The sequence below is a fragment of the Vombatus ursinus genome, unplaced genomic scaffold (genome assembly GCF_900497805.2).
Source record: "Vombatus ursinus unplaced genomic scaffold, bare-nosed wombat genome assembly UNPS02014945.1, whole genome shotgun sequence".
NCBI classification, from domain to species: Eukaryota; Metazoa; Chordata; class Mammalia; order Diprotodontia; family Vombatidae; genus Vombatus; species Vombatus ursinus.
The window spans coordinates 1152542-1166100 of NW_020954723.1; the positions used below are offsets into that span (position 1 = coordinate 1152542).

Here is a 13559-nt window from a genome sequence, read left to right on the forward strand (position 1 = left end):
GGGGAAAAGTGATTTCTTAAATCTTCAAGTGTTATATCAATGTGAATTAATATTATTAGGTTTATTTCCTTTTCTATCAGCCAAAACACAGTATCCAACTGTCCAGCTGATAAAACCTCAGTCCTCATCTTAGGGAGAGCAGTCATGGTAGAAAGTCTGTGTTAGAATTGAGGGGAAAATATGTATGACCATGAAGATTTCTTTTGTCGTTGTTATAGGAGGGATCTGAGCAAAATGATATTTGTCAGCCAATAGTATCGACAAAATTGCAGAATCACAGACTCAGAGTTGGAAGAGACTTTGGGAGCAATCTAGATAAAACCTATGGCTGAAGAGGGATTCTCTTTACAACCTGTTTGACAAGTGGTCACCCAGCCTCAGCTCAAAGAACTTCAGGGACATGGAAGCCCACTACTTCTCCAAGACAGATTGTTCCAATTTTCAATAGATTCAGTGCTTAGGAATTTTTTTTTAAAACAGTGAACCTAATTTGGCTCTTTGAAACTTCTGTCCTCGATTCCTAGTTATACCTGTTGGAAAAAAAGAACACAATTCCTCTTCTTCCATACAATAACCTTTGAAATACTCAAAGACAATTAGGACTTTTCCTTGCCCTTGCTTAACCCAGCACCCACGTTTTATCCAGGTTAAACATCCCCACTTCCTAAAACTGATCTTTTGCATATCATGGGCTCTGGTCAGTCCACCATCATGGTCATTCTCTGAATAATATCCAGCTTGTCAACGTCCTTCTTAAAATGTGGCATTCAGTACTAAGCATAATACTATAGATGTGATCTGACATAGGAACTATCACCTCCCTCTTTCTGGATATCATGCTTCTCTCAACACTCCTAAGATCACATTATATTAAACAAACAAAAAAAAATTAGATGTTTTATTAGGAACTTAATATTTAATGGCAATAAGAACAAACCAAAATTGCCTAGTAACTTTTTACTTATTTCTGTGCCTAAAGTGTAATAAATATCTTCCTCACAATTCTTAAAATTCGTCATGGACATTTTCTCACTTGATCACAGCTAGTACGTCTGATAAGCATGCTGCGTATGCACTCATTCAAGTCATTAATTAATTGTTTGTTAAGTAGTCATTTTAGGAAGAATATTGTATACTACATGCTATGTGAGAACATAAAAGTTCAGAAGACACTATTCATTATCTCGAGACCTTTTAATCTAATGAGGATTAATCTAATGAGGAAACAAGGACAAAACCCATTCACATATGGTTGTATACAAAAGGAAAAATGAATTTTGATTAAATCAGGATAAAATTACTTAAGGAGTCATTGTAATTCAATCTCTTTTAGGGAACCTTCCAAAGTAACTGACCAAAACCAACCTATGTTTTACAATATGATTCTTTATCAATTTTTTTTAAAGTTCAGAAAACATAAGAGGGATTTAATGATGACATGATTTAGGGGAAATCAAGGAGATAAGAGTGTCAAAGATAATTCCAGTCTTATAAGTCAGGATCTGGGAGGACTAAGTAAAAAAAAAAAATCGACAGGATCTTCTAGTATTCTGAAAGAGTGATATGAGGATCATCAGACCAACAGTCAATCCATGCTTTACCTTACATTTCACTTTCACATCTAACCAACTGACAAATGTTGTCCTTTCTATCTCCACTTTCTCTCGCCTTCTTTCCACTTACACATACAGCCAGCACTAGTCAGTCCCTCATCACCTCTCACCTCCTAATTGGTTTCCCTGTTTCAAGTCTCTTCAACCTATTACCCACAAAGGTGCCAAAGTGATTTTGCTAAAGTTCAGGTCCAACCATGTGCCTTCCCTACTCAATAAACTCCAATGGTTCCTTATTGCCCCTAGGATAAAGGATAAATTTCTAGGTTAAACTTTAAAAGCCCTTCACAACTTACTACTAACCTACTTTTCCAATCTGAAAGTACATTATCCCCCTTCTTACACTCTACAATTTACCCAAAGGGGACTTCTTGCTGTTCCTCACAAGACATTCCACCTTCTATCTCCATGTCATTAACAATGGCTGTCCCCTATGTCTCCAATGTATTTTCACCTCATCTCTTCTTTTTAGAATTCTTAGCTTCTACTGGTTCCTTCCCAGAAGTCTACAAACATATCCACATCTCTCCCAGACTTAACAGCCTCTCTTGATCTCTTAATCCAACCATACAGGCTGGCTCTCTTGATCGATGCCCATATGAGACAAGCTCTTGTCCTATATGGGTCCTCTCTTTCTTGGCTAAAATCTAAGAGAAATTGTCTGTCTACACTAGGTACCTACATTTCCTCTCCTTTCACTGTCCTCTAAACCCTCCTGATGCTGTCAAAGGAAGAGTTTCAATCTATATTGTGTATAAATCGAGTCAGCAAAAACCCGAATTTTTAATTTTTTATTACAGAAGGATAAATTTCATTTCATCATGAATTTTTCCTCAACTAAATGTTCTGTAATTTTTTAAAAGACATCACTTACCCACTTTTAACTCTGTGACCAAATACAACCATGTAAGTTTTTGGCTTTCTGTCCCCCAGTTTCACTGACCTTGTAATGAAATATCTTTTAATCTTCTGTATAGTTTTACCTCTTGCTATGTATGTTTAATAGATATATCACAAGTCTAGCTTCTGACCTTATCAATTAAATGAAACTTCTCCTTTCTAAGCTGACAATTGCCTCTTAATTGGCAAATCTAACAGGCTTTCCTAAATCCTCATATCCTGTGAGCTCTCTGCAATCTTTGACACTGTTGATTACCAGCTTCTCCTGGATGCTCTCTAGGTTCTCATGACTGTTCTCTCCTGGTTCACCTCCTACCTTTATGGTTACTCTTCCTCAGTCTCCTTCGCTGGACCAGCACCCAGGTCACACTCACGAACTGTGGGTTATATATGCCCCCTCTACCCCAACTCCCACTCACACAGCCACAACTCTGGCTCAGGCTCTCATTACCTAACACCTGGACTACTGCAATAACTGTCTAATTGGTTCCCCGCCCCCACACCCCCAATTCCTAAAGGCTCTGTGTGCCATTGTAATCCTGCCTTCAATAAGCCCTGCTCCATAAGCTTCAGTGGTTCCCTGTTACCTCTCAGATCAAATACAATCTTCTGTCTGGCACTGAAAGCCAGACAACTGGGTCCCTTCCTAGGTTTTTATCACTCTTACCCTTCATTCCTTTTCATGCACTCTATTATTCAGCTACATGGGGCTGCTTGCTGCTCTTCACACACAACCTCCTGACTCCATGCCTGAAATGCTGTCCTCTGCTCAACTCTACTTTTTAGCCACCACAGCTTCCTTCAAGACTCAGCTCAAATCTCACCTTTTGCAAGAAGCCTTTCCTGCCCTGCCCTGCCCTTTACAGGCTCCATCTCTTGCCAGTACTTCCCTCTGAGATACCCTTCCATGCACACACATAGTTATTTATATTGTCTGCTCCATTAGAACACGAATTCCTAGAGAGCAGAACGGTGCCTCTGTCCCACCCCCCCTTTTCTTTTTGTATTTCTAGCAACAGAACATAGTAAGTCCTTAATAAAGGTTTTTTGATTGTTTCCTTCAAAACTGGATTCAAGTACCACCTTGTACATGAAGACTTTCCTGGTCTTCCCTCTTGCTTGTGCCCTTCTCCTAACCATCCCCCCCTCCCCCAAACACTACCCTGTATTTATTTTGTACACAATTATGTCTCCCCATTAGGATATAAGCTCTTTGAGAGTAGAGACTGCCTTAAAGTTCTTAATTAAAGCTCATTGATTGACAAATTACTTATTTCTTGAGAAAACTCCTTTCACATACCTTAAAATTTTTCTGTGACTCAGGAGTTGGGCTTTCAAAGTCGATTAGTTTTTTCAGATCCTCCTCAATCGTTGACTTAGATGTTTGCTTTGGAGATGCCCGGAGGTCCCTGGCAGAGGCACGCAATCTGGTGTGGGCTATTTCATTGCCATCACTCTGGTGGCGTCTTAAAAGAAACAGAGATAGCAGAAACTAAAATCAATAACACTGAGTGTAGCACCCTAAACTAGGGGAGAAGGCTGTGGAGGAGAGAAGTGAATTTTGTGTAATTACAGTAGATCTTATTTAAATAAACACCTGTTAAAGGAATGAAATCACATTTAAATAATTAACTCTTTAAATACTAAAGGGCTAATCACTTTAATAAGTCAATATAAATGTGGAAGTTGAATTAAAAAAATGACACTAGACCCATTAAAAAAAAAATGCTGGTTATCCACCCCTAAATGTTTTCTGTGTAAACAAAAACAAACGATTCAACATATCTTTCAATTTCTATTGTGTGAAAAGTACAAAAATCTACACGTGTGTGTGCGTGCATGTGTTCAGGGATTCCCTTTGAGGTATTCTCTTTTGTGTTCAGCTGCATGTATAGTTGCTACCGTCAGCTGAGAATTGTGCACTTAACAACTGAAACAACATCAGAGTGGTCCAAGTGTTCAAAAGGTACACCAGTTGGCCAGTTGTTCTGAAGTGTGTTTTCTTATCTTTGGAGATCTGACACTCAAATCCTAATGTCACTCTATGTCATTGCTCATTCAAGGAAAAGGATCGGTGAAATGATGACTTGATCACTATGGACACAAATAAAGATCACAAATAATAAGTATGCACATTCTTCCTTGCCTCCCCCCTCCCCCTTTTATGTTGTTTTCTCTAAAGCAGCAGCTCTGGATTTTCTTGTCTTCATGTTTAAAATGAACAACCAAGCAATAGAAGCAAAAAATGCTCTTACTTTCTTGTATCCATAAACCCCACAGAGTTTATTGTCCCTTCAGGTTTTTTCCATCCAATCAGGTACTTGCTAGTAGCACCCTGCCGAGGGTAGAAAGTCCTAGGACCAGAAGAGGAGGAAGAGGAGGAGGAGAAAGAAGGTGCAAGTTGCGGGGAAGTGGCAGAATGAAGCTCTTCTTTGGGTGAACTTCTGGCACTGGTGAAAACAACTGGACTGGCAGAGTGTCGTGAGCTCATGGTACTGGGAGAGAAGCGTAACAAAGACAAAACTTGACTTAAGTTTGCATGTATGCATCTTGTATAATTATTTACTAAAGCCACATTCTGTTACTGGGAATACAATGTTAAAATTATTGCTACTGGAAAAAGCCTGCCATGGCTGAGGGTTGTAATCCTACAAGGATCAACAATTTATACACTTCTAAAGGAGGTCAGTTACTGGCCTATTTGTTCAATACTGCCTGTAATTTAAATGTCCATTGAAACAAGTAGTAACGTGGGTCCCCCCTTTGCATTTTAGACTAAAATAAAAAATATATGAGAATGTCAAACAAACTTTCTTAAAAAGTCAGTTATTGAAGTTCAATATAGTCTAGTCTGGAAGGATAGGTGATGGTTTGGAGTTTTTAGGGATGAGTAACCATGTCTATGATGGTCATGGATGAGATGAAACGGAAAAGGAATCGTAGGGTGGGGATACTGTATGTTCTCTTTATGCTGACATTTAAAGTGAATTCAACTTTGGTCTAGATTCAGGCCTCTATATTCTCATATGAAGGTTGCTAATTATGAATACTTTTGCTTCTGGGTTAAAACATTGCAGTGCTCAATTCCAAGGAGTGAGTTGTTTGTTACATGTAACATTTTTCCTTCACTTCTTTCTTAGTCTGAAGAATCTATCCCAGGAAAATCGAACTCAAAGTGCTCTAGGTATTCCGATGGTAAACAATATGGTGGCCAGAGTGTCTTAGGACTCAAGTTAAATTCCAACTTCGATACTTACTACCTCAGGCAAAGCATTCTCTGGGCCTCAGATTCCTCATTTGTCAAACCAGATGAGCTTTAAAAGTCCTTTTATAGTTCTAAATCTTTGAACTTATGAACTACCCAAAGAGAATGGGCCAAAATGCCTTCTCGCTATTTGTACCTACTGGGTTCCAGGCATGTGGTATTTGAATGAAAAGACAAGACTCAAATAGTATTTAAAAACTGGCCAATGAGACTTCCAATTCACTAATTCCACCTTCTACAGGAGTCTTTAACAATACCTCTTAATGCTTCCCTTCCTTAATTTCCTATAATGTGGTATCTAACTCAAATAGAAACAGGGGCCACTAAACCATACATAAGGACCCTTGTCGGCTGAGTATTACTGATTTAGAAAACCACAGATTAACTTTATCTATGTTCCATTTTATTTTTATTATGTTCTCTTAATTTTGTCAAATACTCATTTACAGTTTAATCTGGTTCAGGACTCTCAAGAGTGTTGCCTCTGCATCAAGGGATCGCAGAGTTTTGGGCACCTCTGTAGTATGTAGTTTGCTTGTACTCATTTGCTTATGGTCCCCCCTTTAGATTGTGAGCTCCTTGAGAGCAGTGGCTGTCTGCTGCCTTTCTTTGTATTTCTATCACTTAGCACAGTGCCTGGCATATAACAGGTCCTTAATAAGTGCTTAGTGAGTAAGAAGACGTTCCTTTCATACAGAATTTTGAAGGATTGCAGAGAACCTTGCCCTATGCAATGTCTCTCTGGAAATTTTTTTCCCCCACAATACAGAATCCTATTGACATTACTAGCTTAAGGAAAAAACCAAAAACAACTTAAATTAATTCTAACTTTCAAGATGTTCAAGCAGTCAAAATCTATATTTAGATTGTTCATGTTCTTTGCTATTCTCCTCTCCCACTGTTTGTTTATCATTTCCACTAGCACGGTGAGTGAATTAAGGTAGAGGAGGAAAAACTCAAGTCAACTAAGGGCCCCATGAAAAGATTCAGGAGAGGTTAAAGAGAAGAAATAGAACTAGAAAACATGATTTTTTTTAAAGGAAGGTTAGCCATATTAATTCAAACTTTACCTAGATTAACTTTGACAACAAAGAGCCTTTACAATAATAAACCAAACCCATGTGCTGTCTGCAGACTGAAGATGGCAAAGCTTCCTTCATTCTTGTAATTGCAAAGAAGTAATTGGGCTAAAACTTGGCAATAGATAAAGCACTTGGATGAAGATCAAGATAAACAAAAAGAAAAGTGAATTTCCATCCCTGTCATTTAGCCTGCTTCAGAGTCTCTTCAAAAGTAACTGGCCAAACCTAGTTTTCTCCTTCTAATATGATCCTCTTTCATTTTTCCCTCTCATCAAGCACATGGAAAACATTCAACTGAGGGCTAAATAAACAAAAAAGAAATAAGTTGACTTTTGTACAAGATGATATCTATGCCTCATTGAGTCGCTTTTAAAATGAGAAAAGAGAACATAAGATTCTGTTCAATAAATAATTAAAACACCTAGAAAAATCAAGTCTACTATATGAGAACTAGTTAAAGTTAAAAAAAAAAAGTCAGGGGAGATGAAACGCAAAAGAGGAAAGAAGAGAAAGATGACAACAGAAAATATCATGCAGAGAAGAGAGATACACTGAAAGGGAGAGGCGGGGGAGAGAAAAGAGACCCCAGGAGGGACAGAGAAGACACACAGACCTTATACAAAGGGAAATGATGCACAATGAATCATAGTTACTAAGAGAGAAAAACACAGATATACAAAGTAAAGTAGAAACACACAGTAATTTGTGAAGATACACACAGAGACATACATTCACACAGATATTAATGGAACAAATCATCTTGTGTCCTCTGGGGTTCTTTTAAAGTAATTTTACACCTCTGCAGCAATAATAGCAGCTTACATTTAATACAAGGATAATTCATCAAGTATTTTATGTACAAGTACAGATACTTGCCCTGAGATCCAGAAAAAATTAAACTGAGATCCCCCACTCCTGAATGTTAGGGTATATAAACAAGTTGCTCAGCCTTCAGTTCAAGTACCGTTTATGACACATTAGAATGTGTGACCATGGTCATGTCATCTAATCTTTAAGTGCCTCAGGCAACTTATTGAGATTTTAAATTGCCAGATAAATTGCTGACTTCCATTAGTAGACGTTTTCATAGTGGGGGTTCCTCAAATTGATGAAATCACACATTTAGACCCAAATCAGTAATTCTAATAAGGGGAAGGAAAGGGAAATGTCATTGTGCTAAGGGCTTTTTAGAAATATTATCTTACTTGATCTTTACAAAAACCCTGAGAGGTAGATGCTGTTACTCTTCCCATTTCCAAATGGGCAAACTGAGGCAAACAGAATTTGAGTGACTTGCCCAGGGTATTAAATGTCTGAGGCCAGATTTGAAATCAGGTCTTCCTGACTCTAGGCCCAGTGCTCTACCTACTGAGCCACCTACTGCCTAACTAATAATTAATGAATCATTCATTAGCTCATTAGCATGAGGCCTGAACACTGAGAAATGGCTACAATAAGGAAGAATAACAAAAATGTTAAAGAATCTTCCATCATTTAGGTTAATTCTAAACTGAGGTGAGGATAAAGTCTTACTCAAGTTCACAGTAGAAGAGAAGGAACAAATCTGTACTGTTTAAACCTGTCTTCTCATGCTGTTTATTATCAAACATAATTACATAAGGGAGATATTTATCCTTAAGAGGTTTTTAACACATGAAATTGTTGGTTGAAAGTGGCTCAAAGTGTGAAATGCAACACACATAATGCCAATACACACCCTTTACAAATAGCTATGTAGTCAAAAGTATACCTTTAAAATGAACAATAAACAGGGATGAGAACTGAACACATAATTTCAATGGTATATGGAATTCCTGGGTGAGAAAACTACCTTTACCAATGGAGTATGACATCTTTTTCAAGAACAGCCTAGGACACTGAGAGGTTCAGTGACTTGCTCAGAGTCACACAAACTAGTATGCATTAGAGATGAGACCTGAACCCAGGTCTTCCTTGGCCTCTAGGCCACACCAAATCGGCTATGAATTGACATGAACGATAAGATTCACAAACAGGATTATAAACAAAAATCAAAATCGATTTTCCAATATTTCTTTCTTCTTTATGTTAGTTTTGTGTTGGGGCATAAAGTGCAGTGGATAAAGCTTGCAAGACCCGAGTTCAAATCCAGCCTCAAACACCTACTATTTGCCTCAGTTTCTTCATTTGTAAAATGGGGATAATAACAGCACCTACCTCTAACGATTGTTGTGAGGATCAAATGAGATAATATGAGTAAAGCACTTAGAACAGTCCCTGACACATAGTAAGCTTTATGTAAACATTAGCTATCATTAGTTAGTGCAGGAAGACACTTGGGAATCATCTCCTGATTAGGCATATGAGGGATAAGTTTAAGACAGACTGCATATTATTACGATATTCTTAGGAGGGGGAGACTCACAATTAGTCACCTGTCCAAAGGTGTAGCAAAATTTAGGAACAAGCTAAATCCTGGGATAACACAACTGACTTTAGGATTCATTATGGTTGCATAGACAAATAATCCTCTAGGTGATGGAGAATGTAAAGGATGCTAATTAGGTAACATTCCTAATATGTTTAGCACAAATAGGCCATTTAACATAGTTTTGTGGCTAAGACTGACTGCCACTATTTAAGACAGACTTGGAGAGTGTTCAGAGGACAGTCACTGAGATTAAAAAGTTAGAGAAGAAAAACCTATTAAAAGGATCGAGATCAATAAGTACTTTCAGGGCACAGATCAAGCCCTTCTTATCTTTGTAACCCCAAGATCTAACAAAATACATCAAACAGAGCAGGGACTTAATAAATATTTGCTGAATTGTTATGTTCAATTTGTACAGAGATTTTGAGTAATTGCAACAAACTAGAGAAAAAAATCCTTGAAAACAGTATGATCTGAATAAGTACATGGTAGTAAGCTAAGGAAAAAACACTCCATGTGTTTTGAGAAGCCTGAGTACGTATACATAAAGCAGGCAAAAATCTAGGAGTCATTAATGGGAGCACAAGCTAAACGTAAATCAACAATGAACTATTATTTTTAAAAGATGGTGATGGAGTATAGGAAGAACACTTTGAGTATGTTGACATAGTTAAGAACCTTATTAAAATACTATGTTCGAATCTGGTTTATACAAAGCATTTAAGAAATCTGGAGAACCCAAAGACCATAAGTAAAAAAAGTAGGGTTACAGGAATGGAAAATCAGAAGAATGGTGGGAGGCCAGCCTAAACTAGAGATAGTTAAAAGGTAACTGCTTTCTTCAAATGTATTAATGATTAGTATGATGGGGAGTTTTATGCCATTTGTCTACTTAGAAGACCACGTAAAGAGAAATGAACAAATTGTAGCAGGAGAGATTTAATCTAGAATGTAAGAAAGAACCTGAATTTCAGACTGATTAAATATTGGAAGAAGCTATGTGTCAAGGGAAGTGATAAAACATTTCTCCCTCAAAGTCTTTTTTTAAAAACAAAAAAAGAAAGAATAACAAAAACAAAACAACTTTTTTGCATGTTTTGACTTGGGCAATTTAGGTGCTTAGAAGCAGGTGGCTAGACAAATGACTTCACTTTCTTAAATGAAGATCAAACAAAAGAAAAACATTTAAACTGTTGCAGGAGTAATTCAGATTAGAAATGGAAGAATATTTCCTGATAGTGAGTAATTAAATTCTGAAATTAATTACCAAAGAAGGTGTGGAGTCTCATTCTCAGAGATTTAAAAAAAAAAAACAACCCTACTAGGATAAATTCTCATCTTTCTATTATTTAAGTTTGATCCTACCTAATGAATTAAGTGACCCTTCGTTCTCATTTCCAGTCTCTTGACTCCATGACACTTGTAGAATTTGGTGCCTTCAGCAGTTAATCATTCAGATGGATTAACTGGACTAGGAAAAAAATCAATTATTGGTTTTTTGCTGAATGACTGACATAACTGAGTTTAATTCTGTGATCTGAAGAGAGATCATTTTTTAAAATATCCACTTGCAATCTTAACCAGCATAATTCTGTTTTTTTATACTTGGTTAGGCATTATTAATTAGAAAGCCCACTAAAACAATCACCCAACTCCACCTCATAGGCAGAAGAGAAGGTGGGAGGGAGGGAATTTATGAAACACCAACTACGTACCAGACAATACTCTAAGTATCTTATAAAAGTTAACCTCATTTGATCCTCACAACAATCCTGAGGTAGGTGCTATTATTATCCCCATTCTACAGTTGAGGAAACTAGAGGTTTGGGGGCTGGATCATCTGTAGCTGTGATTACATATTAACATAACTAAAATCTTGGATGTTTCTTCTACATAAGAAGCAAAAGTTTTAATAAAAATTTAAAATAATATACCTGCCCAACTGATAGCTTTAAAAAAGTCTGATTGCAAGCTTTAAAAAGGATTTTATATTTCTTGATACTTGAAAATCAGAAATAAATTACAGATTCTTCTCCTTTCAAAATAAAAATAAGGTAGTTTCACAGAAATTTATAGAAAAAAGTTGGTACAGATGAAGAGGATTTAACATTCTAAGCAAGGAAGAAATGTTGAACATATTACTGGTTGGATGTATTTCTGAGAAAATCACTGTTGAGCTACCGAATCTATTGTAGACATCTTTCCTCCTTTTCTCAGCCAAAACTCCTAGAAAAAGCTGTCTACCCTAGATACTTTCACTTCCTCTTCTCACATTCCTCAATCCTTTGCAATCTTGCTTCCCAACCTCTTTGAAGCTGGAAATTGATCTCTATCAGGTTACCAATGATCTCGAGAGGCTTTTCTAGTCTTTAATCCTTCTTGACCTCCCACTGTTGAGTACCCTCTCTTTTCTGGGATTTGGTGACACTATTTTCTCTTGGTTCTCCTCTCACATGTCTTTCTGCTTCTTCTCAGTATCTTTGGCTAGCTCGTTATCCATGTCACGTGTCCTAAATGTATGTGTATACCCCAAGACTCAGTCCTGGACCCTGTCCTGTCAGGGGTTCTTAACCTGAGATTCAATGACTTGCAGGTAGATTTCAGGGGGTCCGTGCACTTAGATGAGAAAAAAAACTACATTTTAATTTTCAATAACCTTTAACTTAAATTGAACATTTTAAAAATTATGAATGAAAAAAATATATAATTCTGAGGTTTCATGATAGCCTTCACCAGATTGCCAAAGGGGTCCATGACCTTCCTAATTGGTTTCCTTACCTCAAGTCTCTCCTTACTTCAGTTCAGTCACCACACAGTTGTCAAAGTATTTTCCTTAAAACACAGGTCTCCCGACCATGTCACTCCCCTCATCAATCAACTTCAATAGTTCTCTATTACCTCTACGATCAAAGATAACTTCTTAAGTTTGGCATTTAAAAGCCTTTAAAATCTGGCCCTAAACTTCTCTTTTTAGCTTTATTATATAATTCTCCCCTGGCCTTCCAACTGTTCCTCAGAGGTGTACAAGGTAAATTCCTGTCTATGTATCTTCACTGTCTGTCCTCCACTCATAGAACTGTCTTTAAATAATTTAATTTTTTGTTAGTCTATACTTGATACACATCAGTTAACATGAACACTTCTGTATGCAAAAAACAGGATTGTATATGAAACTATAAGTTTCTAGGGGCAGCTAGGTGGCACAGTGGATAGAGCACTGGCCCTGGAGTCAGGAGGACCTGAGTTCAAATCTGGCCTCAGACACATAATACTTCCTAGCTGTGTGACTCTGGGCAAGTCACTTAACCCCAATTGCCTCACTAAAACAAACAAACAAACAAAAAATAAAAAAATAAAAAAACAAAAACAAAAAAAAGAAACTATAAGTTTCTATTGCAGACAACTTGCCATTTTTGGGGGAGGCGGGGGGGGGGTTGAGGCAATCAGGGTTAAGTGACTTGCCCAGAGTCACACAGCTAGTGCATGTCAAGTGTTTGGTCTGAGGCTGGATTTGAACTCAGGTCTTCCTGACTTCAGGGCCGGTGCACTATCCACTGCACCACCTAGCTGCCCCAACTTGTCATTTTTTAAAAGTCAAGTCACAAATTCAACAGGATTAGTTTTAAAGCTATCCTGCTTGTCTGTGATTTCCTCTGAACCTTCTTCTATTCTGTTGTGTTTTTTAAAATGCTTCAATGATTCCTTTTTCTCTTTTTTGACATCACTATCCCTAGCCCCAGTCTTCCTCAACATCTGCCCCCCTCCCCATTACTGTGTCCCCTAGGCTGCTACTATTCCCCCCAGGTGCTAGTGCCTCTTTGCTCTGTCCCTTCCCTCCAACTATCTAGTACCTATTTCTTACATATCTATATATGTATACATTGTCTACCAGGGCTGACTCCATGGTAAGCTCCTTGAAGGCAGGGATTGTTTCACTTTCATCTTTGTATACCTAGTGCCTAACACTTGGTAGACACTTAATACATGCTTCTTGATTGATTGAACGCTACAGCAAATGTGCTTTAAACTGAATACGTATGTATCTGTATTCGTATTATGGACTCATCAGTAGCAGCTTGAGGGGCAGGCTACTGGTCTTTGTAACCAAAGGAGAAAAATCTACCCTTCTTCCCCATATACACACTCCTTCAGTTGTGAACAGTGACATTAACGTGTCAATCAGAAAAAAAAAAGTTATGAAAATGATTGTGCACTGATAATTCAAGTGAACACTCTTTTCCACAGAATTTGTTTTATACCCAATGTCAGCCAGTCTCTAACAATGTTAG

General features: G+C 37.5%; 1 protein-coding gene across 7 annotated transcripts in view; it reads right to left on the bottom strand.

Annotated features, from left to right (window-relative positions):
* LOC114030082 (signal-induced proliferation-associated 1-like protein 1) overlaps positions 1-13559 on the bottom strand; it is a 375977-nt gene that overhangs the window by 19306 nt on the left and 343112 nt on the right. For 6 of the 7 annotated variants that reach the window (XM_027844744.1, XM_027844745.1, XM_027844746.1 and 3 more), the window contains 2 exons: positions 4769-5008; positions 3814-3979 (listed from right to left, as the gene is read on the bottom strand). In XM_027844744.1, the coding sequence (XP_027700545.1) occupies positions 3814-3979; positions 4769-5008 (406 nt within the window). The remainder of the gene's footprint in view (positions 1-3813; positions 3980-4768; positions 5009-13559) is intronic. The other variant, XM_027844749.1, reaches the window with a different exon arrangement.